The sequence below is a fragment of the Podarcis liolepis genome (assembly GCF_965112155.1).
Source record: "Podarcis liolepis genome assembly, chromosome: 2".
Taxonomy (NCBI): Eukaryota; Metazoa; Chordata; class Lepidosauria; order Squamata; family Lacertidae; genus Podarcis; species Podarcis liolepis.
The window spans coordinates 128,932,475-128,954,405 of record NC_139555.1 but is presented as its reverse complement, the minus strand read 5'-3'; the positions used below and the strand labels follow the sequence as shown (position 1 = coordinate 128,954,405).

General features: G+C 60.6%; 3 protein-coding genes across 8 annotated transcripts; 1 reads left to right on the top strand and 2 right to left on the bottom strand.

The window, feature by feature from the left end:
- Positions 1–225: 225 nt before the first annotated feature.
- On the bottom strand, positions 226–9,316 carry KIFC1 (kinesin family member C1). Of its 4 annotated transcripts, none has more exons than XM_083493700.1 (18): positions 8,979–9,316; positions 8,498–8,592; positions 8,262–8,399; positions 7,978–8,092; positions 7,837–7,902; positions 6,664–6,702; positions 6,346–6,562; positions 6,056–6,254; positions 5,089–5,235; positions 4,879–5,010; positions 4,066–4,182; positions 3,438–3,611; positions 2,819–2,986; positions 1,515–1,653; positions 1,210–1,349; positions 824–897; positions 558–633; positions 226–383 (listed from the first exon to the last, which is right to left on the bottom strand). In XM_083493700.1, the coding sequence occupies exons 2-18, from the start codon at positions 8,513–8,515 to the stop codon at positions 342–344; spliced, it is 2,001 nt and encodes a 666-aa protein (XP_083349826.1). In that variant the 5' UTR covers positions 8,516–8,592; positions 8,979–9,316; the 3' UTR covers positions 226–341. The 4 variants fall into 4 exon arrangements, with proteins under 4 accessions (XP_083349826.1, XP_083349825.1, XP_083349827.1 ...); XM_083493699.1 differs by having other exon boundaries at positions 6,664–6,705; positions 8,979–9,126; XM_083493701.1 differs by lacking the exon at positions 8,498–8,592 and having other exon boundaries at positions 6,664–6,705; positions 8,979–9,127.
- A 125-nt stretch (positions 9,317–9,441) lies between these two features.
- PHF1 (PHD finger protein 1) lies at positions 9,442–15,101 on the top strand. Of its 2 annotated transcripts, none has more exons than XM_083490814.1 (15): positions 9,442–9,560; positions 10,162–10,401; positions 10,490–10,571; positions 11,005–11,100; positions 11,194–11,279; positions 11,366–11,514; positions 11,638–11,733; positions 11,823–11,891; positions 12,425–12,548; positions 12,835–12,902; positions 12,984–13,115; positions 13,231–13,441; positions 13,530–13,633; positions 13,726–13,785; positions 14,346–15,101. In XM_083490814.1, the coding sequence occupies exons 2-15, from the start codon at positions 10,177–10,179 to the stop codon at positions 14,668–14,670; spliced, it is 1,827 nt and encodes a 608-aa protein (XP_083346940.1). In that variant the 5' UTR covers positions 9,442–9,560; positions 10,162–10,176; the 3' UTR covers positions 14,671–15,101. The 2 variants fall into 2 exon arrangements, with proteins under 2 accessions (XP_083346940.1, XP_083346939.1); XM_083490813.1 differs by having other exon boundaries at positions 9,487–9,606.
- A 709-nt stretch (positions 15,102–15,810) lies between these two features.
- Positions 15,811–17,900, bottom strand: CUTA (cutA divalent cation tolerance homolog; the record flags this gene model as incomplete). 2 transcript variants are annotated; one of them, XM_083490672.1, is made up of 6 exons in its annotated part: positions 15,811–16,007; positions 16,108–16,157; positions 16,481–16,526; positions 17,024–17,083; positions 17,267–17,424; positions 17,829–17,900. In XM_083490672.1, the coding sequence occupies 6 exons, from the start codon at positions 17,898–17,900 to the stop codon at positions 15,908–15,910; spliced, it is 486 nt and encodes a 161-aa protein (XP_083346798.1). In that variant the 3' UTR covers positions 15,811–15,907. The 2 variants fall into 2 exon arrangements, with proteins under 2 accessions (XP_083346798.1, XP_083346799.1); XM_083490673.1 differs by having other exon boundaries at positions 17,581–17,830.
- Positions 17,901–21,931: the final 4,031 nt, after the last annotated feature.

The window sequence follows — 21,931 nt, the reverse complement described above, 5'->3', positions numbered from 1 at the left end:
AGCAGCTGCATGGGGAGGAGCGGGGAATCGAACCCGGTTCACCAGATTAGAAGTCCACCGCTCTTAACCACTACACCACACAGGCCACTGCACTGCTGCCAACGAAAGGGCAGGGAGGCTTGAGAGGGAGGAGACGCCCTGAAGTGGAGCCTGTGTACGCAGCTCACCGGAGGAAGACAGCAGAAAAAGCCAAATTCAGCAGTGGAAGAAGAAAATTTCAGAATATAAATTCAGAAATATAAACATTTATTACAAAAAAAGTATCAAGACTTTAAAAGACAAAAGAGTAAGAATGGGGGTCGCTATCCGAGAAGCAGAAAGACCAGCCGCCTCCGCCGCCCTCACTTCCGATTTGACGCTGTGCCAATGACACATTCATTGACCTGCAAGGCAAGACCGGGCAGATTTTGGGGGCCAGAAACTGGTTCCCACAGCTGCTGCTGCCGCCACCTCCTCCATCCAGCTGCGGTCAGGATGCCCCTTCCGCAGAGGAGATTCTGCAAGCAGCCCAGAGAAAGGACCTCCCCGCCCCCCAGCCGGATGCTACAGCCACTTACCTTTCTGGCAAAGCGAAGGGAATTGAGGGACTCGGCAAAGTTCTCCTCCGAGGGCGAGATGTTCACGAACATCAGCCTGGGGGGAAAGGCCGGAGGAGAGGGTGAGGAGAAACAGAGGCTGCCTCAAGGGGGGTGCATGGCCCCCCTGTCAGAGACCTCTGGGTTGAAAGGGGTCATCTAGCCCAACCCCCTGCGTTCCTGGCAGGACAGCGCAGACCAGGCCTCAAAGGGGAGGGGAGCCATCAACTCCCTCCTTGCCGACTCACATCTTGGAATTGCCGCCTAAGGAGTTCTGGAGGAGGTAGGTCAGCTTGCTGTTCCGGTAGGGCACATGGGCCTCCTGCAAGGGGGCAAAGGAAGCGGACAAGGATGGGTGCAGGAAGGGGAAATGTGTGGGGCCCCTCCTCCCCACTTAGGGCAGGCCGGTTCCGCCAGCATCGTGAGGCTGTCCCATTCCTGATCGAATTGTTGAGTTGGAAGGAATCACAGCTCTAGAGCCCCCGATAGGTGGGCACCCCACACGTGAGACAGCGCTGGACGCCACATCCTCACCCTCGCAGAAGACCAGTGCACTGCGGGAGGCGGGCTGTGGGGCTGCAAAGGGCTGCCCCACGGCTGGCCAGGACTCTCCCCCCCGGAGGCACACGCCTACCTTGTTGCTGAGGGCGGTGATGACCAGGCCCAGGTTGGAGAGGCTGCTGTTGATGGCCTGGGTCTCCTTGAGGCGGTCGCCGGTGGAGAGGGACCTGTCCAGGCGCTCGCTGCCAGCCAGGTCCACCAAGCTCAGCACGGCTGCCGGGGGGACAAAGGAGGGGTGAGGGTGGAGGGAGAAGGGTGGGTGCTGGGACCAGGGACAGAGTGCCTGGCCTAGAGGAGGGGGAGCAAGGGAGCGCCTGCGCCTCTGGGCCAGGGCAGGGAAGGGTTTCGGCAGGGGATCGTGGGGCCGGCTACACTCACAGGAGGTGTGCAGCTCCCGGTTGGCGTTGTGGCCCTCGATGCGCAGCTGGAAGAGGCTGTGGCTGCGGGAAGAGCGCTCGTTGAGATTGGTCTTGGCCACCGAGCGGTTGGCTTTGGCCCTCTGGAGCAGCTTCAGCACCTGAAGGAGCAAGCAGGGGGCAGGAAGCGGAGAATGGCAGTCAGAAGGGACCCCTGAGATCCTCTGGCCCTGGCCAGCCCCTGGCAAACAGCGTGAAGAGGCTAGCCGGGCACATTCCCCCCTTGGCTATTGGCTACTTGCGACCAAACTGAGATGCCCGGGCGCCAGATGGCGTTGGACATCACCGCCTGGAGGGGCAAGCCTGGGAATCCTTGGAGCGAGGCGGTTTCCACACACGAGGACCTCATCCTATAGAATTCTATCCGTTACATTTTAGCTGCACAATCAGAATGAGTATCAGGAACCAAAACGGTTTCTCTCAGCAGCCTGAGCAGGAGCAGTGAACAATGGCAGTGCATTGTTCTCACCTGACTTCACTCCCCCGCCCCCACTGCCCCACTCTCAGTTGCAAAGAATATTCTTATATTCTGAATGTACCGTTAAGAAAAAGAAGTGGGAATAGGCCAAGATATGTGGACTGCCCCAATCCCAGCTCAAGGTGGTCATCTGAATTAGCCAGATGTTTAACTGAGAATCAGTCAGTCAGGCCATCATTTGAAAAATAAGACTTTAGAACCCCTGGCCCCAAAATGGCAACGAGACATCCCATTTGGGTGAGTTTAAGCTTGGTTTAAGGAGCCGCTTGGTGCCTAGCCTCTACATTGGAGTTTCTACCATTGCCTGCAAATAGAAAGGGAAGCATGGGGGGAGTTCTTCCTCTGGGAACTCGAGGACAGGCAGAAGCCCCATAAGGAGCCGAGGGGCCAAGACCCAGGTGATCTGAGCTCTCCAGAAAGGCAGGATGGGTCATGCCTTCATACAGAAGCCTCTCACAGTCGGAGGGGAGCCCCCAGGGTCATCTAGCCCAACCCCATATTCCTCCCTCTGCTCCTCCCCTCAGAGGCTTTGGATGCAGACACACTCTGGCTGCCTTGTCCCCAGACCAAGGCCCTAAAATGGGTCACAATGGGGCTGGTTCTCTGGCTTCTGCCTCTCCTCCACCCCTTGCAAACAGGCTGGGGGCCGGACACAGTGCAGAGAGCGGAAGTATAGTAGTGTTGGAAGGGGACCCCAAGGGTCATTACCCAACCCCCTGCACCGCTGGAACCCCATTTCCCATTCCCCCAAAATCCCAGACAGACAGCTGCCCCCCCAACCGCGGTACCTCTTGCTCCGAAGCAACGGGGACGTAGCAGAGGTTGGGAACGTGCAGTTCCTCCGTGCACTGGCTCACTCGCCGGATCTCCAGCTCAGAGCCCCGCTCAGGGCGCAACACCAGCAGGTCCCGCAGAGACTCATTGTAGATCTCCAGGAAGTTGGCAGTGAAATGGTACTGGGAGGAGACAGGCAGAGGGGCAGGATCATACCAGGGAAGGCGGCTGGGGTGGCGCGTGCCCAGCCAGCACATCGCTCCCAGCTCAGACTCGGGGACCAACTGGCATGGCTATTCCAAGATGGCCTGCAGAGGAGGCTTCCAAAGGTGAGGCCCAGGAGTTCAGACAGGCCAGCCCTCGGGTGTTCAGGGGATCTTGTGAGGCTGAACGGAAGGCCCTGCAGAAAAACGCTGGCGATCTCACCATCCTGTGGGGCGGGTGAGGGTGAAGGAGGCAGCCCCCTCCCCGAGTGCTCAGAGGGCTTGGGAGAACCTCTCTCACCAGCGCCCTCTCTGGGAGCTCCCAAGCCCAGTGTGAAACCACCCTGGCAATTGCAGCATGGCGAGTGAATGCAGCGGGTGTCTCCACCCCATTTGGACACCTGCAACCGCTTTCCCTCTCTGCCCCCACCTTCCAGCCTTTGGCCTCCATCTCCCGGGCTTTCCTGAAGATCTGCTGCACTGCGCGGGGGATCATGCCGGCCGTGGAAGGGTCCTGGCAGTCGGGGCCCTCCATGGTGTATGTCTTGCCACTCCCCGTCTGCCCGTAGGCAAAGATGCAGACGTGGTAGCCGTCCAAGGCCGACTGCGGGGAGGAAGGGAAGCCGTCAGGCTGGCGTCCACCAGACCCCACCTGCCCCCGGAGGGGGAGAGCCGCCCTATGTGGAATTTCCAGACCACCCTTCAGCCAAGGCTCACAGGACAAACCAGCCAAATCAGCCGGGTAATCATCACCATGATCATCATCATCATACAGTGGCACCTTGGTTGACGAACCGAGTCCGTTCCAAAACTAAGGCTGCCAAAGAATGTTGGGGAATTGGAACACTTACTTACGTTCAGGAGCCAAAGTGTACGAGTACCAAGGCATTTGAGGGCCAAGATACGACTGTACCATGCTCAACATAATAACAAACTAGAAGAACTGGGCCGCTTCCCCCCTTAATGTATTTATTCTATATATTTATTTGATTGATTCATGTGCTCTTCTTCATTAAAAGATCTCAGGGTGGTTGACAGAATAAAATGCTTTTCCTTACCTGCACAAGCAGAGAGATCTCCTCAAAGACCTCCTCCTGGGAGCTGGACGGAGGGAAGACCTGGTCAAAGTTGAACTCATAGACAATGTCCTCTTTTCGCTCCCGGCCAACGTGGGACTGGCAGAGAATCAAAGAATTGCAGAGTTGGAAGGACCCACGAGGCTCATCTACGAGGTCCACCCCCCAAGCAAGACTTGAACCCACAACTCTAAGATTATGAGCCTCTACTGACTAAGTGGTGACAGGGGCCATGTTCCCCCTTGGCCAGCTCTCCCGGGGCCACAATGCTCTCTCTCGCACACACACACACACACACACACACACACACACACACATCCATCAGCTGGCATTGGGTCTGCTGGCCTTGGGCCGACCATCAACATTTGGGTTTCTCCTGCTCCTGCACCACCCTGCTGTAAAAGGTCATTGCAGGAACAACACTGGCTTATTTGAAGAAGAGGAGGAGTTTGGATTTGATATCCCGCTTTATCATTACCCAAAGGAGTCTCAAAGCGGCTAACATTCTCCTTTCCCTTCCTCCCCCACAACAAACACTCTGTGAGGTGAGTGTTGCTGAGAGACTTCAGAGAAGGGTGACTGGCCCAAGGTCACCCAGCAGCTGCATGTGGAGGAGCGGAGACGCGAACCCGGTTCCCCAGATTACGAGTCCACCGCTCTTAACCACTACACCACACTGGCTCTCGGCAGGCTCTGCGGCAGGTTGAGACTTCCTGACGTCCCCTGGCAACTGTGACAGCCCAAGATGCCAGCAAGACTTCGACAACCGCCTTGTCCCCCCACCCCCAGACTGACCTCCTCCGCCTTGGATAAGACCAGGCTCTTGCTGTCGTCTGGCGGGAAGCGGAGGTGGCTCACCCCCTGCTTCTGGGCCTCCTTCTCGCTGCTCAGCAGGGGGCGCACGCGGCAGAAGACACGGATGTTGCCCTGGAGGGAGCGGGGACTCGTCAGCACCCAGCCCCACAAAGGGACCCCCAGCGCCAGCCCCCCCCACCACCGGCCCACCTTCAGCTCCTGGACGGCGTTGTGCAGGGAGCGCCGCTCCATCTCCGACTCGTGCAGCTTCTGCTCCAGCTGGGCCTGGCGTGCTGCCAGCGCCTCATTCTCCTGCGCCCGCTGGGCCAGGCTCTCCTGCGCCAGGCGCAGTTCCGCCTGCATCAGAGAAACCCCAGGGGCAGTGAGGGACGGGCCACCTCAAACCCAGAGCCGCCCACCCGCCCTCTCAGCCAGGCAACAGTTCAGGGAGGAGGCGGCAAATGCAGGCTTCCTCAGCTGGGAAAGGAAAAGCACCAGCAGGAACAGACACAGCAGAGCTTAGCAATTCCACCAGACAGATATCTAGGGCCCTCTTGCGATGGATAGAAGAGGGACTTGTGTGAGAAACAGGGTGTGAGGCTGAGGAGAGGGGAAGCGAGAGCTGAGAGGGATACACTTCTCTGTATGGGGGGGGGGATTGAAGATTAAGATATAAGTATGATAGAGGGCTAGACACATAAAATTTTGTGTTTTATTGTGATTATTACTATTACTGTTGTGATTTTTATTTATTTTCTTTCTTTTTCTCCTTATCTTCCCACCTTTTATTGCTTTTTTCTGTATTTCTTATTATCTTTTATTAAAAAATTCTTGATTTACAAAAGTGTTTGCAACGTCTTTCTCTCATCTTATTATCTTTCTTTAAACTAGTTTGGTTTGTATTATATTATATGTTGAAAATATTTTTTAAAAAATTTTAAAACAGTATTTTTTTAGGTATCTAGCTCTCTTTTCTGGGGCTGAGGACCCACCCCTTAACTTTGATCTTGATTCTGGCATTGTGGAATCAGAAGGGTACCTACGGGACATCTAGTCCAACCCGCTGCAACGCAGGAGTCACAAGCAGATGTTGGCTAGTCCCAAGGATTCCTCACCTCGTGGAGGCCAACAGTCTCTCCATTAAAGGGTGGGTGGAAGGGTCCCCAGCCCCCCTCACCTCTCTGGCCTCCAGCTGGGCAGCCAAATCCTCCTTGGCCTCCCTGGCTTTGCGGCCAGCGGTTTCCAGCTCCCGGATGGCCTGGCTCTGGCTCTTGACGGTCTCCTGCAGCTGCTGCTCCTGCTTCACCAGCTGCTCCACCCTCTGCAGGCTCTCTGTGGCCTGCGCTTGGCAGGTCTGCAGCTCCAAGGCCAGGGCACTGCCAAAAGAGGGTAGGGCAGAGGTCAGGTCCTGCAGCAGGCGTAGCAGAAGGAGTCCGCCATGCCCTTCTCAGGCTGCTGCTCGCTCACCTGTTCCGCCCCTCCAGCTGCTGGTTGCGGGCCGTCGCCTGCTTCAGCTCCCCCTCCAGCTGGTTCAGCTGATGCCTCAGGGCCTCATTCTCCCCGGCCAGCCCCTGGGCCTTCTCCTTGTAGGTCCCCACTTTGGCCCGCAAGTCGCTCACTTGCCCCTTCAAGTCCCAGGGGGCCCGCTTCTTCTCACCCCCGCCAGCAGCGGCAGGAGCAGCGGCTGCCAAGGGGAGAGGGATAGAGAGAGGACAGTGTGAGGGTCCCGGTGGCGGCTCAAGGAGGGCACAGGGGGGGCACCTCCCTCCCTTCTCTAGGCCTTACCTGGCTTAGGGGCTGCCGCAGCCACCGTCCGACGGGATCCTGCTGGGAAACAAGGAACGAGACATGAAGCAGTGAAAGGATTCCCAAGGGGACCCTGTCTCCCCTCCATTGCTTCATGAAATATCTCCAAACAATAGTAATACTTCTAAACATAAAATCAGCAAGGAGCTCAAGACAGATTAAAGCAACATATGTGGGGGGGTTCCATTCCACGGATTGCGCCTAAAGTCAAAATCACGTATAGCTGAAATATGCTGGATTTAATGGTGGGCAGGATTGCCAGAGCATTTTCCCCAGCCCTTCTCCAAACTTTTTATATTGTTTCCTGCACTGAATGCACACAAGTTAAAGGGGCACCAGATGCAGGATTACGGGGAACCCACATTCTACACGTCTGAATCAGCTTGCCAAAACTAAAATGGCTTCAGCAGGTGCCAAAAAGAGTCCAGCAAAGATAGCTGCCTGGTGTTGTAAGAACATAACTGGATCAGGCCCAAGGGGGCCTGTCTAGCCCAGCATCCTGTTCTCAGTGGCCAAACAGTTTCCTGTGGGAAACCAGAGAGCAGGATTCAAGCCCAAGAGCCCTCCCCCCCCCCCTTTGTGGCTTCCAGCAACAGGTATCCAGAAGAATTTCTGCCTCCAGCCATAGAAGCAGAGCACAGACATCACGGCTAGTAGCCATTGATTGCCCTCTCAGACCTGCATCTGTTTAATCCTCTTGTAAAGCCATCCAAGTTAGTAGCTATCACTACCTCCTGTGGGAGGAAGTTCCATAGGTTAGCTATGCAATGCCATTGTTTTTTATACAGTGGTGGCTTGGTTCTCAAACTTCATCCGTTCCAGGAGTCCAAGACTCCAGAAACCATTCGCAAACCAAGGGACGACTTCCGATTGGCATCCTGCACTCATTCGGAAGCTGTGTCGGATGTTCAGCTTCTAAAAAACGTTCGCAAACTGGAAAGCTTACTTCCAGGTTTCCGGCATTCAGGAGCCAATTTGTTCAACAACTAAGCCGTTTGAGAAGCAAGGTACCACTGTAATGGAAATCAATACAACAATATTTATAATATTTTTGAAAAATAACACGATGGGTGCTGCTCCTCTAAATGATCAATTCCTTACAGGTATGCTATGGCACCCTTAACAGGGACACTTCTGCAGCCCGCTGCCTACCTGTGATGGACGGCCCTGCCACACCCGCAGTCCCCCGTGTCCGAGTGCTCGAGCGGCGGCGCCCCCCTGCCAAGAAAGCTGTGTTACAGCAAAGTCCAGAAGGGCTCTCCAGGTTCTGCCCCGCCCCCGACCTGAGCTTACCGGCCTGGCGGTGGCCTCGGAGCCCAGGGGCCGCTGGCGGAGGCTTCGGAACGGAGGGGGCTGCTGTCACAGGTCCTCCCCGCTTGGTAGGGCCCAGGGGACCCCGAGCCCGTTTCTGGGAGGAAGGAAAGGGCAGCTGCTTGTTATTCTCCAGGGCCAGGCTGGATGCCCTGCAGGGGTCCCTGACCACCTCACTGATGCTATTCAACGTCCCTCTCTGCTGGACACAGCAATGCCCCATTCGCACCCCCCATGCTGCAAAAGGGAGGGGCTTGGGAACTCACCCGGTCCACCTTGGGGGGCTCATTCTCATCGCTGGCCGGGCGCTTGAGGCGCAGCCCAGACACAGGGAGCCGGGAGGGGCCTTTCGGCAGCAGGAAACTTTTTTCCTCAGAGTTCATCTTCTGCTCCCGGAGTGGTAACTGGGGTGGGGAGAGAGAAAGAAAGAGAAGGTCGTTGAGTTAGCAGGGTGGAGGGGGGTGTCGAAGCCCGAGGCAGGCAAGAGAGAGACGTGACTCACGGGAGGTGGACCATCCATCAGCTCCAGGCAAGGCCTTCGGGGAGAAGCAAGACACCTTCAGCCGCCAGTGGGAGGCCAAGGAAATGAAGCCGAGCCTGCAAGGTCAAAGGAGGCCCGGCTAGTGCAAATGCCCCCCAGCACCAAGGCCTCGAGGTAGGCTGCCTCTGGCCCTGGAGGCTCTACAGGGGCAGCAACCCTTTTCCGCAGGGGCCGGTCCACTGTCCCGCAGACCCTGTGGGGGCCGGACTACACGGGGAGGGGGGGGAGAGCGAATTCCTCTGCCCCACAAAGAAGGAAAGGACACATTCCGCGCATGTCAAAGCGCGCCGATTGCCGGCCCCTCCGCGGGCCGGAGGGAGAAGGCGACGGGGCCGGATCCGCCCGCGGGCCTCAGGCCGCCTCCCCCTGATCTGCTGGGGCTTGGCTGGTCCCTCCCGCCCGAGGAAGGGGCCCCTCTGCTGCCCGCGCCCCGAGGCCTCACCGGCGCCGCGCTCGACGCCCCTCCGGCTCCTCCTCGCCGCCCTTTCCCTCTCCGACCCAACCGCCGTCGATTCAAACGGACAGCTCCCGTCCTCCTCCGCGGCGCCGCCCGGCAGCCAATGGCGAGGCGGCGAGAGGAGGAGACCAATCCGCGCCGCCCGTCACGCGGGCCGGACCCGCCCTCTTCGTCTTACGCCCACGGCCAGGCCGCGTCGTCGCATAACTCGCGCCGGCTCCGCCCCTAAGTCCCTCCTCGGCGCACGGCCCGAGCGGAGGACGCACTGCGCACGCGCGCCGCCAAAGAAGGCGCCCGAGCCCGCCTCCGCCGGAAGGAGCGTCGGCGGGAGGGCGAGCGTGAGTGCGCGCGCGTGCCGCAGGCGGCCCCGCCCCTCCATGGCAACGGCCGCGGCGCGCAGGAAGCGGGCGGGCGGGGGGGCGGGGCCTGCGCGGGAGGGGCGGGGCCAGGGAGATCTCGGGGAGAGAGATCAATGTCTAGGGAGAGACACACAAACAAACAAACGGGAGGGGGCCCCCCCGGGGAGGCCGGCGGAGCGCGCCTTGGCAACAGGCAGCTCTTCCACAGGTGCAGCAGCTTCCCCAGTTGAGCACCCGCCTGCCCCTCTGCGCAGGTGGGGCGGGGCCTGGAGGGGAGGGACCCCCGATCTCAAGAAGACCCCGAGTGACCCTGGCCCCCTTTTCCCTCCCCCCAATTCAGCTGGGGGGTCAGGGGCCCGAGGCAGGGGGGGCACACAGGGCCCAGGCCAGCTCCCCCTTCCATTCCAGGGACGCTGCTGCAGCAGGGCGATCCCCTTGGAGGGGGGCCGGGGGTCCTGGCATTGGGGGGACCCCCAGGCGCTGCCACCGGCCCGACTGGGAGCTGGGGGCGGTCTTTCCCCCGCTGCCCCCCCCCAGCCCGGCGGGGGCGTGCCGGGTCCGGGTGGGGGCGCTGGGGGGCTCGGCCGCCCGGCCCTCGGCATCCCCCCTCGCGGCCCCCCGCTCCGGCTGCTGCGTCACTGGCGCTCCGCGGGAGGATGGAGCCGCAGAGGGTCCCGCTCCGCCGCCCCTGAGACCCCCGGCCCACCGGGGAGGGACCCCCAGAGCGGAGCCGCAGAGGGGGGCAGGACTCCGGGGGTCCTCTGCGGGCGGAGCCTGACCCCCGTCTCTCCCCCCCCTCCCCGCTGCAGGTGGGGCGCAATGTGATGGCGAGTGAGCCTCCCGCCACCCCCGCCTCGGCCCGGCTGACCCGGACGAGCGCCCGCCTGACCTCGGGGCCCTGGAAGCGGCCGGCGGCCGGCAGCGGAGGGGCGCCCCCCTCGCCCGGGGGCCCCAGCGCAGCCCCGCCCGGCTGGCCCCGCTTCTGGGAGGGCCAGGATGTCCTGGCGCGCTGGACCGACGGCCTCCTCTACCTGGGCACCATCAAGAAGGTCAGTGGCTGCCCCTCCCCTCGGGGGACAGGAGGGTCCGTCCGTCCCCCGGCTGGGGGTCTCTGCTCACCCCCTCCCCCCCCCGCAGGTGGACCCCCTCCGGCAGGTGTGCCTGGTGCAGTTTGAGGACGACTCCCAGTTCCTCGTGCTCTGGAAGGACATCAACCCAGGTCAGTGGGAGATGCCCCCCACCCCACCCCCGCCCCGCCACCCTGGGCCTCCTCTTTGGGGTCCCCCACAGTCTCCGCCCCCTGCAGGCCTGGCTCCCCCCCACCCCGCCTTGTTCTGTAGGGATGACCCCAGTGCAGAGTTCACCTGTGGAACTCCCTCCCACTGCCGAGATATCAGTGGCTCCTAACCAGGATGGTTCTGAATGGCCGGTTCCCGGAAGCCGCTTTTGGGGGGGGGCATTCCCTGGCTGCCCAGGGTGAGAAGGGGGGCTGGATCAGAGGAGAACCCCCTTTGGCCCCATCCACTTATTTCCCGATGGAGCCTCCAACTCCAGAGGCAGTCTATCTTGCTTCTGAGGCTCTTGGGGCAGGAACCCAGCTGCCCTTGGGGGGGGGACTGGCCCCTCACGCCCCCCCCTGCCTTTTCTCCTAGCGGCTGTGCCTGGGGAGGAGCAGTCCTGCTGCGTGTGCCACTCGGAGGCCGTGAGCCCGGACAACCGGCTGGTGCGGTGTGAGAAATGCGGCCACGGTAAGTCCGCCAAAGGAGCCCCACAAGCTGCCCCTGGTGCCCCCCATTGCCCCACTGATGACCCTCCTTCCTCTCTCCCCCCCCCCCCCGCAGCCTACCACCAGGAATGCCACCTGCCCCGGGTGCTGAGCGATGGGGCCTGGACGTGCCGGCAGTGTGTCTTTGCTGTGGCCACCAAGGTAAGCGTGGTCTCCTCTGCCCCCCAGAGGTCCTCTGTCCCAGCCCCGCGCACTGACTCTGCCCCACGGCTTTCCTCCTCCTGCAGCGGGGCGGCGCCCTCAAGAAGGGGCCCTACGCCAAGGCCATGCTGGGCATGAAGCTGGTCCTGCCCTACCAGCTGAAGGCCCTGGAGTGGGACGCCGAGCACCTCGCCAACCGCCAGCAGTGCTACTGCTACTGTGGGGGCCCCGGAGAGTGAGTCTGCCCCCCCACGGAAGAGGGGGGCTTGTGGGGAGGAGGGAGGGCGCCTCTGGAACCGGAGGGGGCTGTGTGCGGGGGGCGCTCAGCTGACCGGCCCCCTCTCTTCCTCTGCCTCAGGTGGAACCTGAAGATGCTGCAGTGCCGCAGCTGCGCCCAGTGGTTCCACGAGGCCTGCACCCAGTGCCTCAGCAAGCCGCTGCTCTACGGGGACAGGTGAGGGGCAGCCCTGGGTGGGGGGGGAGGGTGGGGGTCAGAGGGCGAGGGCATCTTGTGACTGACCCCCCCCCGGCTCCACCCGGCAGGTTCTACGTCTTTGAGTGCTGCGTCTGCACGGGAGGCCCAGAGAGCGTCCGGCGTCTCCCCCTGAGATGGTGAGGGGGCGCTTTGGGGCGGCAGGGGGGCATAAGCACAAGAAAGCAATGCAGCGGCCTGGCCCCAGCCCAGACTCGGTCACGGGATCGGGGCCCCCGTTGGGCAGGACGTCCCTGCATCTTGGGGGGCTGGACTGGATGACCCTCGGGTCCCTGCCAACTGTGATTCCATATAAAAGCAGTTTAAAGAGAGCCAAAGGAAGGTGGGTCCTTAAAAAAACACAACCCCACATCTTGAGTGTATCCTGATCCACTGGGGCCCTTTAATTAACAGCTTCCTGCTTATCACTTGATTTCCAAATACACCGCTTGGGATAATTGGGACACGCTTGGCAACTTAGAATAAGTCGGTCAGAATTAAGCAGCTGATCTAGAAAGCGAAGAGAGAGCAGAACAGGGAAGGAGGTTTTGGCGCCAGAGCGAAGGAAGCCGCCACCTCAAGGGCCAGGAGGCACCGGGAAGGAGTGGGGGGCCGGGAGGGTGGGGGGCTGCGCTGGCTGCGCTGAGGGATTCCCGCCTGCCCCCCCCCGCAGGGTGGACGTGGCCCACCTCATCCTCTACCACCTCAGCATCTGCTGCAAGAAGAAGTACTTTGACTTTGAGCGCGAGATCCTGCCCTTCGCCAGCGAGAACTGGGACAGCCTCCTGCTGGGCGAGGTGAGAGGCCGGTGGGTGGGGGGAGGGATCCTGGGGGCAGGAGGAGAAGAGGGGGGGGCGAGACTCTGAATCTCAGGGTTGTGGGTTCGAGTCCCATGCGGGGCAAAACATTCTTGAATTGCAGGGGATGGGACCCGATAAAAGTCTGGGATCCCTTTAATGTTGGGGATTGGCAGTGTGGGCCAGGAGGCCGGATCCGCCCCCCCCCCCCGTCAAGAAGGGGCCTCAGGGTGGGGCACCCTGGCCTGCGGGTGGCGGGGGTCTGACGCTGCCCCTTTCCCCACAGCTCTCGGACACCCCGAAGGGGGAGCGCTACAGCCAGCTGCTGAACGCCCTGACGGGACACAAGGACAGGTGAGGGGGTGCCGTGGGACCCCTGGGGGGCTGCGGGTGCCGGGTTCAAGAGCCGCCCCATCACAGCCGCCTCCTCTGCAGGTTCATCTCCGGGAAGGAGATCAAGAAGCGCAAAGGCCTCTTTGGGCTGCACTGCCGCGTCCCCCCACCTGCCCCCCAGGGGGCCGACGGCTCCGGGGACGCGCCCAGGACCCCCTTCATCGCGGGCAGCAGGTGAGCCGGGGGTCTCCCCCACCCCGAGGGGGTGGGAAAGGGGGCAGGGCCTCCCCCACCTTTGCTCCTCCGGCACCCCCCTCCGTGCCGTGCAGATAAGGAGGGTCTCTTACAGCTTCCTTTCAGGGCAGGGCAGGCGTGGGAAGGGGCCGGAGCGCCCGAGGGCCGGACGGCGGGGGCCGCCACGGCAGCAGCCACAGCGCCGGCGCAAGGGGCAGCCGCCGGCCCCGAGTGGCAGCGGGGGGCAGTGGGCGCAGCAGCAGGAGGAGCAGCAGCAGCAGCGGAGCACCCGAGAGAGGGAGCGCCTGGAGAGGGCCCTCACTCAGGTAGGCCGGGGGCCAGGAAGGGCGGGGGGGACCAGGGGTGTCCTGCTGCCTCCCTCTCAAGAGCCCCCTCCCCTCTCTCCACCCCCAGGAGGCGGTGCAGCACCCAGTCAGCGCTAACCAGAACTACAGCGGCTACGGCGGCACTTCCAGCGCCTACAACTTCCGCCGCACCGACGCCCGCTGCCAGGAGAGGTGAGGGGCAAGCAAGGCAGCCCCACGGCGGGGGGGGGGAGGCGTTCCCCGCCCCACGCTGACCGCCTGCCTCTCTCTCCCCCATCCTGCAGCGCCCCGATCCGGATGTTTGCCTCCTTCCATCCCTCGGCCAACACTGCAGGGACCTTGAGGTGAGCAGGAGGGAGGGAGGGAGGGGTGGCCCCACTTTCCCCAGGGGGGCTTGGATGGAAGTGGGGGGCTTCACTGGCCCCACCACCACCACTCTAGCCCAAAACCCCCAAGGTGCCGCTCTCCAGCCTGTGGGGTGAGCGGCCTCCTGAATGGCTGTTTGACCCCGATGGGGAGGGAACGTCATCCGGCCCACCCTCTTGCCGTCAGACAAGGTGCCCCCTCTGCCAGGTCAGGGCGGCCCCTGTGAGCCCCATTGGACTAGGACCTGGGAGAGACCAGGCTTCAAATCCCCCCCCCAACTGTGAAGCGGCCTTGAAGTCAGCTATCATTCCTCTAGGCCACCTCACAGGGTTGTTGTGCGGAGGCAACGGGAGGCAGGAGGAGGGGGCCTCTCCTTCCCCAGAGGTTGGACGCCCGTCTATCCGGGACCCTCGTTCCTGCTTCCCGCACTGCGGGGGCTGCTGGAAGTTGTAGCGCTGGCCGTCCAGGGCAAGCGGGGGGCAAGCTGAGGTTCGGGGTGACTTTGGCTGCAGCAAGTGACCCCCCTTTCCTTCTGCAGCACCAGCAGCGGAGCCCCCCTCGACCCCGGTGACGCCGCCCCTGCGGAGCGGGGCAGCCCAGAGCGATCTCCGGCGGATGACGGCCCCGCCCCCCGGACACTCCTGCGCCGACACTCCGCACCGCTGGCCCCCAAGCGGCCCCCGCAGGCTGCCCCGGCCCCCTCGGCCCTCTGCGTGGCCCCCGGCGGCCCCACCAGCTCGGGCTACTTTGGACCCATGGGGCGGCTGGCGCGGGGGGAGGCGGTGCGCATCCTGGCTCGCCGCGTCACCACCGAGGGCACCGTGCAGTACCTGGTGGAGTGGGAGGGGGGCAGCATGTTTTAGGGGCCCCAAAGCGGGACCCAGAGGGGCCCCCAATGTGCCTGGCCAAGGAGAGAGCAACAAGTGCAATTCTGGGGGGCAGGCCGTGGGGCGGCTCCCCCTACCCGCTTGAGGAATGTGGACTGTGCCGTTTCTTGCTTTTGGGGGGGGGCAGGAGACCCCCAAGTTTCTTCTATTTGCTGCTGCCGCTGCTCCCCACCCCCCATATCGTCGTCTTGGACCCCAAAAAGAGTTTGAGTCCTGCTTATTTTTTTACTGTTTGTTGGTTAAAGGTATTATTTAAAGAGGCCTGAGTGGGAGAGAGAGAGAGGGCCCCCCCCCTCGGCTGCCCCCAAACACACACAGCCCCCCCTTGCGCCTGTAGTACTGCCTCTGCTGCTGCTAGACTGACTGTTGTACAAAGCACTTCCGAATAAAAGAGCTTCTGGGCAAGACTTTGCCGCCTGCAGCTGCTTCCTGGGGCCCAAGACCCCCCCCAAAAAAACCCCACCTAAAAGCATCAGAAGCACCTGCCGGATCAGGCCCGTCCAGCCCAGCCTCCTGGCCCAAAACCCCAAGGACTCGAGATAGACTGCTGCTGGGCCTGGGGGCTCCCTTGGCAGGACTGCTGGGGTGGCGGGATCAGGAGAGGACGAGGCTCTGAATCTCAGGGTTGCGGGTTCGAGCCCCCCCCATTCCAGGGGGTTGGGCTAGATGACCCCCAGGGTCCCTGCCAGCTCTGCCAGCCCACGCTTCTATTGCTCCTCCTGTGTTTTCCAGCAACTGGCAATCGGAAGAATTGGCTGCCGCTGACCGGGGAGGCGGAGCGTGCCCGCCATCACTGGCTCCAGTGGGAGGGAGTTCCGCAGGTTAACTCTGCTGCTTGAGGAAGGACTGCCTTTCGGAGGCAGAGCCCAGGGGGCCAGGATCCCACCTGGCTGGCTGTGGGGCGGGGAGCCCTGCCTGGGGCTGGACAAGAGCCCATTTAGGGGGGCCGGCGGAGGAGGGACGTCGCATCATTCCCGAAACCTGATCTTGGGGCAGCTGCTTCGCGGGTCCAGTTTCGAGAGATCAGGGCAGTTTGCAGGCCAAAGCCTGCCTGGCAGAGACCCCTCCCCGGACCCCCACCTCCTGCCCCCCGGGACAGATTCAGACCACACCACCTTGGCTTTCTCCCCACCAGGCAGGGGCGGAGAGGTGTTTATTTCCGCTCTCCTCCTAAAACCTTCTTGGCCGTGGGGCGCCCTCCAGCCCCTCCGCTTCACTCTGGGACAGTCTCCTCGACCCACTGCAGGTAGGGAGGGTTCCCCTGTTGGATGGGGACAGCGATCACCTCCGCCACTTCGTAAGGGTGCACCGACCTGCAGGGGCAGAAAAGGGGGCGTCACCTCGCAGCGGGGCTGGAGTGGGGGTCCTTCAATGTGTGTGTCCCCCCGGCCATCCTCACCCCCAGCGACTCACCGGACAAACTCTGCCAGGGCCGAGGCACGAGAGCTGCGCGTCTTGATCATCTGTTGGGGGGAGAGGCAGGATCTGAATGCGAAGCGTTCATCGACTGGAAGTGTTGCCCAATGGTTAGAGGGGATGCTCTGAGCAGCCTCCCAACGTATTCTGGGCTGCTTCTGCCCCCTCCTGGCCTGGGGGGGGGGCGCCAGGCCAGAAATCCCTCCCAGGTGCCCAACACAGCACCTCCTTAATGGGGGGCTTCCCTGCCCCCCAGCACAGTGGAGCAGTCCAAGGACCAGACGGTGCAGCTGGGCGTTTGGAGGCCGCTTTCCCCCTCGCCTCTGTGGACCTATAGGGAGGGGGGGCAGGAGGGGGCCGAGGGACTCACCAGCAGCACCTCCGAGTCCTCCTCAATCTTGCCCTTCCACTCGTAGCTGCAAGAGAGAGATGGGGAGGCAGCGGTGGTGCAGTGGTTAGAGCATCAGGCGAGGGAGCCTGGGAGCCCCTTCTTGGCCGTGGCCTGCCTCACAGGGCCGTTGTGAGGGGCAGCAGAACCACATATGGCACCCAGGAAGGAAGGGTGGGCCATGCAGAAATGTGATGAAATAAAAAGAGGGTGTGGCTTGTGATGCTCCCCAGGAAGGGGGGGGAGCCCTTTTGCAGAGGGTGCAAAGGGGCCTGGGAGTTCCTGGTGGGAGTAATTGAAATGTATATAATAAAAAAAGTATGTAAATATAATAACGAAATGAAATTGCACAGGAAGGAAACCCCCAAAATCCTGGAAGGGACCTCAGGGGTCATCTAGTCCAACCCCAACCCTCAGCCTGGGTTTGGGGAGGTGGGTGGGTAGTGTACCCCCGTCCCCCTTCTCTGGGGTGCCCTGCCGCCTCGCAGCCCCACCTTGGCCCACGCCTGAGCCCTCCTCACTCACATGGAGGTGATCTGCGGGACGATGTTGACGCAGGCTGCCAGCTTCTTCTCCACGACGGCCCTGCGGGGTGGGCAGGCAGAGGGAGAGAGAGACCCTCAGGGCCGGCCAGAGCCCCCCTCGCCATCAGTCGGGGAGGGGGCAAGGTGGAAGGAAGCTCCCAGGGTGGCCCTGCTTTCCAACTGGAGCAGCAGATTGGAGAGGGGCCCCCGGGGTCATCCATCCCAACCCCCAGGCGGGGCTCACCTGGCAATCTCCTTGGCGACGGTCTGGTTGGGGCAGGTGACGAAGGCGGCCGAGAGGGTCCCGGGGACGTAGGGGCCCCCGGCGGAGGCGGCCATGGAGGAGAAGAGCTGGCAGGCCGTGCGCAGCAGAGGGGGCATCAGCAGCGCCAGGAGAAGGACCTGGGGGAGGAAAGTGGGGGGCTTGGGGGCGTGGCAGGGACCCCATTACCCCCCAGGCCTGCACTGAGCCAGAAAGCAGCCCCCCAGCCAGGCCGGCTCTCTGCCCCCCAGAAGGCGTGATCGGGGGGGTCTGGGGGCCCCACTCCAGCTACTTACACCGCAGGCGCCTCGGGCCACCTGCGCTCGGCTGCTCCGGCCTGGCATGGGGGCGGGTGGGGGGCGCAAGGGGACCCCGCCCCTTTCCCGGGGGCGCAGGCAGCCGCTCAACCGGGGCAGCGTCCCGCCGCCGGCGCCGCCTTCACCGGGGGGACTCCCGCCTGCAGAGATCAGGGTTGGGGGGCTCTTTGCAAGGGGTCCCCGGTTCTGCTTTGGGGGGGGGCCTCCTCGGCTCTCTCTCCCCCTACCTGCTCTCCGTCGCGTCCGCGCCACGTGAGCACGAGCCCCGCCCCGCTCTCCGCCCCGCCCTCTGGCGTCATCGCCCCGCCCACGAACGTGCAGCGCGCGCATGCCCAGTCCGGTCCCCCCCTTGCCCTGTCTCTTGCGCGGCCCCAAATGCCGCTGCCCCCCCTCCCCCACCGAAAAACACGATGATGGCTCTGCTCTGGCCTTCCAAGGAATGGGGGGGGGGCGGAGGGGCCTCATTTTTCATAATAATTCGAGGTCAAGGAGATAAATACTTCTAGCTTAGGGCCCCGCTCTCTCTCACGGGCCCCCTAAAAGACCAAAGGGGGGGAAACGAGGCACATTTCCAAAATATAAGATAAAAAACAAATACAATAAAAACTTCATACAGCAACAGTGTTTTGTGCTGCCTCAGCTCCTATTTTGTTATGTGCAAATGGCTTTAAGATCCCTCTTAGGTCCATAAATTAGCATATAGCATATATTCAACACAAAACAGTGACAATTTGTTGTTGACAAAGGACAACTGGACATATCAAGGGCCCCACAACCTTCAGGAGCTTAGGTAAAGGGTAAAGAGACCCCTGACCATTAGGTCCAGTCGTGGCCGACTCTAGGGTTGTGGCGCTCATCTCGCTTCACTGGCCGAGGGAGCCGGCGTACAGCTGGGTCATGTGGCCAGCAGGACGAAGCCGCTTCTGGCGAACCAGAGCAGCACAAGGAAACGCCATTTACCTTCCCGCCGGAGTGGTGCCTATTTCATAGAATCATAGAATCCTAGAGTTGGAAGAGACCACAAGGGCCATCGAGTCCAACCCCCTGCCAAGCAGGAAACACCATCAGAGCACTCCTGACATATGGTTGTCAAGCCTCTGCTTAAAGACCTCCAAAGTAGGAGACTCCACCACACTCCTTGGCAGCAAATTCCACTGTCAAACAGCTCTTACTGTCAGGAAGCTCTTCCTAATGTTTAGGTGGAATCTTCTTTCTTGTAGTTTGGATCCATTGCTCCGTGTCCGCTTCTCTGGAGCAGCAGAAAACAACCTTTCTCCCTCCTCTATGCGACATCCTTTTATATATTTGAACATGGCTATCATATCACCCCTTAACCTCCTCTTCTCCAGGCTAAACATGCCCAGCTCCCTTAGCCGTTCCTCATAAGGCATCGTTTCCAGGCCTTTGACCATTTTGGGTGCCCTCCTCTGGACACGTTCCAGTTTGTCAGTGTCCTTCTTGAATTGTGGTGCCCAGAACTGGACACAGTACTCCAGGTGAGGTCTGACCAGAGCAGAATACAGTGGCACTATTACTTCCCTTGATCTAGATGCTATACTCCTATTGATGCAGCCCAGAATTGCATTGGCTTTTTTAGCTGCCGCGTCACACTGTTGGCTCATGTCAAGTTTGTGGTCAACCAAGACTCCTAGATCCTTTTCACATGTACTGCTCTCAAGCCAGGTGTCACCCATCTTGTATTTGTGCCTCTCATTTTTTTTTGCCCAAGTGCAATACTTTACATTTCTCCCTGTTAAAGTTCATCTTGTTTGTTTTGGCCCAGTTCTCTGTTGGAGTTGGAACTTAACTGGTTAAGTTGTTCCCAGGATGCCTCACCATTCTGACGTCACTTTTGGAAGCTCGGGCGGAGCTTGAGGCAAAATTTGCCAGTCCCACGATGTGAGCTGTGGGGAAAAGACGTAAGTCTAGCATGGCTGAAAATAGTCCTGGAAATTCCTGAGAAATATTGGAATAAATGCTGTAAATAGACAAACCGGTGCTGTGTGTGTTTGTCTGGAACGTGACAGTTTTACAACGCTGTGCGAAGCTCTGCTGAGTCGTGACGGAGTGGCGCAGCTGAGGGAAGCGCGCCGGACCCGGGAAGTCATAAATCGCTAATCGAGGTTCGTAAATCAATTAGCGGGGGTCACGGCTAATCACCAAAGGTCACAGGTTATGGGTCATCACCGCTTGTAAAACTGTCGGGAGCTTTGATCTGCGGTGTCAAGCAGAGGCGGCAGAAGGTGCAGACAGAAGCAAACAAGCAGGCTGCAAGACGCAGAGAAGTGCCTGTGTTGCTGAGAACTGCCAAGAGCTGAGAGCAGCTGAGATATCGTTTCTCCACGCCAGGGGAGCTGGAAGTCTTGTGAGTACAGCTTGGGGGCGCCTTTGGAGAACGGGAGGCCGGAGTCTGAGGCAAGCAGGAAGGCAAGCTGAAAGCCGCTGTGCTGAAAGGCTGCAGAGAGCTTGGGGCTGTGCCTAACGTTTGAAGGCAAGCTGACGACGCTGCTGATGCCAGCTTATAGTTCTGCCTAAAGTTCAAAGAGGCAGGGGAGCTGATCTGCTAGACCGGGAGCGAAAGAAGCGGCTGGTTGTTTACGTGAGTACGCTGGGCCCCGGGGGAAGATGGCAGGCTGCCAGGTCTTGGAGGACTGTGGGAGGCTCACTTTAAGAAGTTGGGCAACCTGGCTGCTGATCTGAGGTCTACTGTTCTGGGTGCCAAGAAGCCAGAGGCCGTTTCAGCGCTCCAGGGTGTTTGTGAGGCTGGAGGCGGAAAGCAAGGGCCGGGAGATGGCTGCTTCAGAACAGAAAGACAAGATGGCGCTGATCACCTACGTGAGAGCCGGTGCACAGCTGGAAAAGGCTGTGGGCCCCAGAGGGGGGGGCAAGGGACTATTGACGCTTGGGAATGTACTGCTGTGTTTGCTGTGAAGGCTCAGCAGGAGGCCAAGGACAGATTGAAGCTGGAAGCCTAGAGATGGCTGGAGCCCCTGTTCCTGATGCTTTAGCCTCAAGGAGTGCTAGTGAGCAAGTCGGGGGGGCGGAAAGTTCCAAAGGCAAGTTTGAAAAGTTTTCCACTGAACCTGCTGGAGCGGAGAGCGGCTTCAGGGGGGGCGAGGCTGGTGGGAGGCGCCGTTCCAGGAGGAGGAAGGCAAAGCCAGCTGGGAGCCCCAGGCAGTGTTTTTCCACTGGAGTTCGTCGTTGCTACGTGTGCAAAGCTCCGGGACATCTGCGGCGAGATTGCCCCCGCCGGAGCAGGGAGAAAAGACAGGATGTTGCCAAGGTCAAACTGTTGATTTCTCATGGGAACCAGTCGGGTTACCATGGCAACCGGTCATTAAAAAACAACCAGGCGCGGGACTGAGGCTGGTGTACGTGCCAGGTGCCAGCAAGAGACTCGTGGGACAAGGCCAGAGCAGAGTGTTGTTATTGGCTCTGCTGCTGATTGCAATTTGATTCCAGAGACATCTGCTGGGAAGCTGCGGAAATGCAGGGCTGTTTTGACAGGGATGACTGTTGGGTTCACAGACGGAACACAAAAATCAGTCTGTGGTGTGGTGGCTAACGTGTTTTTCTCTACTTCACAGGAGAAGCGAAAGGTCAACGTTGTGCCGGGACTGAAGTGTTGTCTTTTATATGTATCAGCTCTAATGAAGCAGGGATACAATGCTTGTTCTGAAAATGACACATGTTCCATTTTCAGAGGGGGGCGACAACGGGTCAACATGGCGAAGAGCAAGAACAACGTCTTTGTTCTGGAGTCACCTATGGAGGGTGGTGGGAATGCTGGAAAAGCACAGGTGAAGTGTGCTAAGGTTCCCAAAGATGTGCAAAAGTTGCACAGGTGCACGAAAGGGTACAAGCTCCGGAAATGTGGGAGGAGGTCCCAAGGGTGCAGGGCATGCAAAGATGCAAAGGTGCTTGGTTTTTCCCGGGTTTGGGAGGGTAGCCAAGGAGGTTTTGGGCTGGTTTACACAGATCTGTCAGGACCCAAGAGGTCTGAGAGTCTGGGTGGGGCCAGGTATGTGCTGTCGCTGACAGGTAACCACAGCCAGGTTGGCTGGTGTTTCTCTCTCAAATCACAGGGGGAGGTGGCGCAACTGATCCAGGATTGGGTTGCGGAGGTGGAACGAAGGTTCTCCACCAGGGTGCAAGGGTTCAAGGGCGACCGAGGGTCACAGTTTACTGGGTCTGCTCTGGAGAAATTTTTCAAGGAAAAGGGAATACGTCACCAGGTGACGGGTGCAAAGTCTTCTCAAGGGAGAAGGGAGGCTGTGGCTGAACCCAGTGATGGGGATAAGGTCCAGAATCAGGGTTCAGATCCCGGTGA

Bases quoted from the DNA above. Each gene is read 5' to 3' on its own strand.
- PHF1 (XM_083490814.1), top strand. From the start codon at position 10,177: ATGGCGAGTGAGCCTCCCGCCACCCCCGCCTCGGCCCGGCTGACCCGG. The intron at 10,572-11,004 runs GTCAGTGGGAGA...CTTTTCTCCTAG, and splicing joins CTGGAAGGACATCAACCCAG to CGGCTGTGCCTGGGGAGGAG. The intron at 11,892-12,424 runs GTGAGGGGGCGC...CCCCCCCCGCAG, and splicing joins CGGCGTCTCCCCCTGAGATG to GGTGGACGTGGCCCACCTCA.
- KIFC1 (XM_083493699.1), bottom strand. The intron at 5,236-6,055 runs GTGAGGGGGGCT...TCTCTGATGCAG, and splicing joins CCCAGCTGGAGGCCAGAGAG to GCGGAACTGCGCCTGGCGCA. The intron at 1,654-2,818 runs GTACCGCGGTTG...TTGCTCCTTCAG, and splicing joins CCGTTGCTTCGGAGCAAGAG to GTGCTGAAGCTGCTCCAGAG.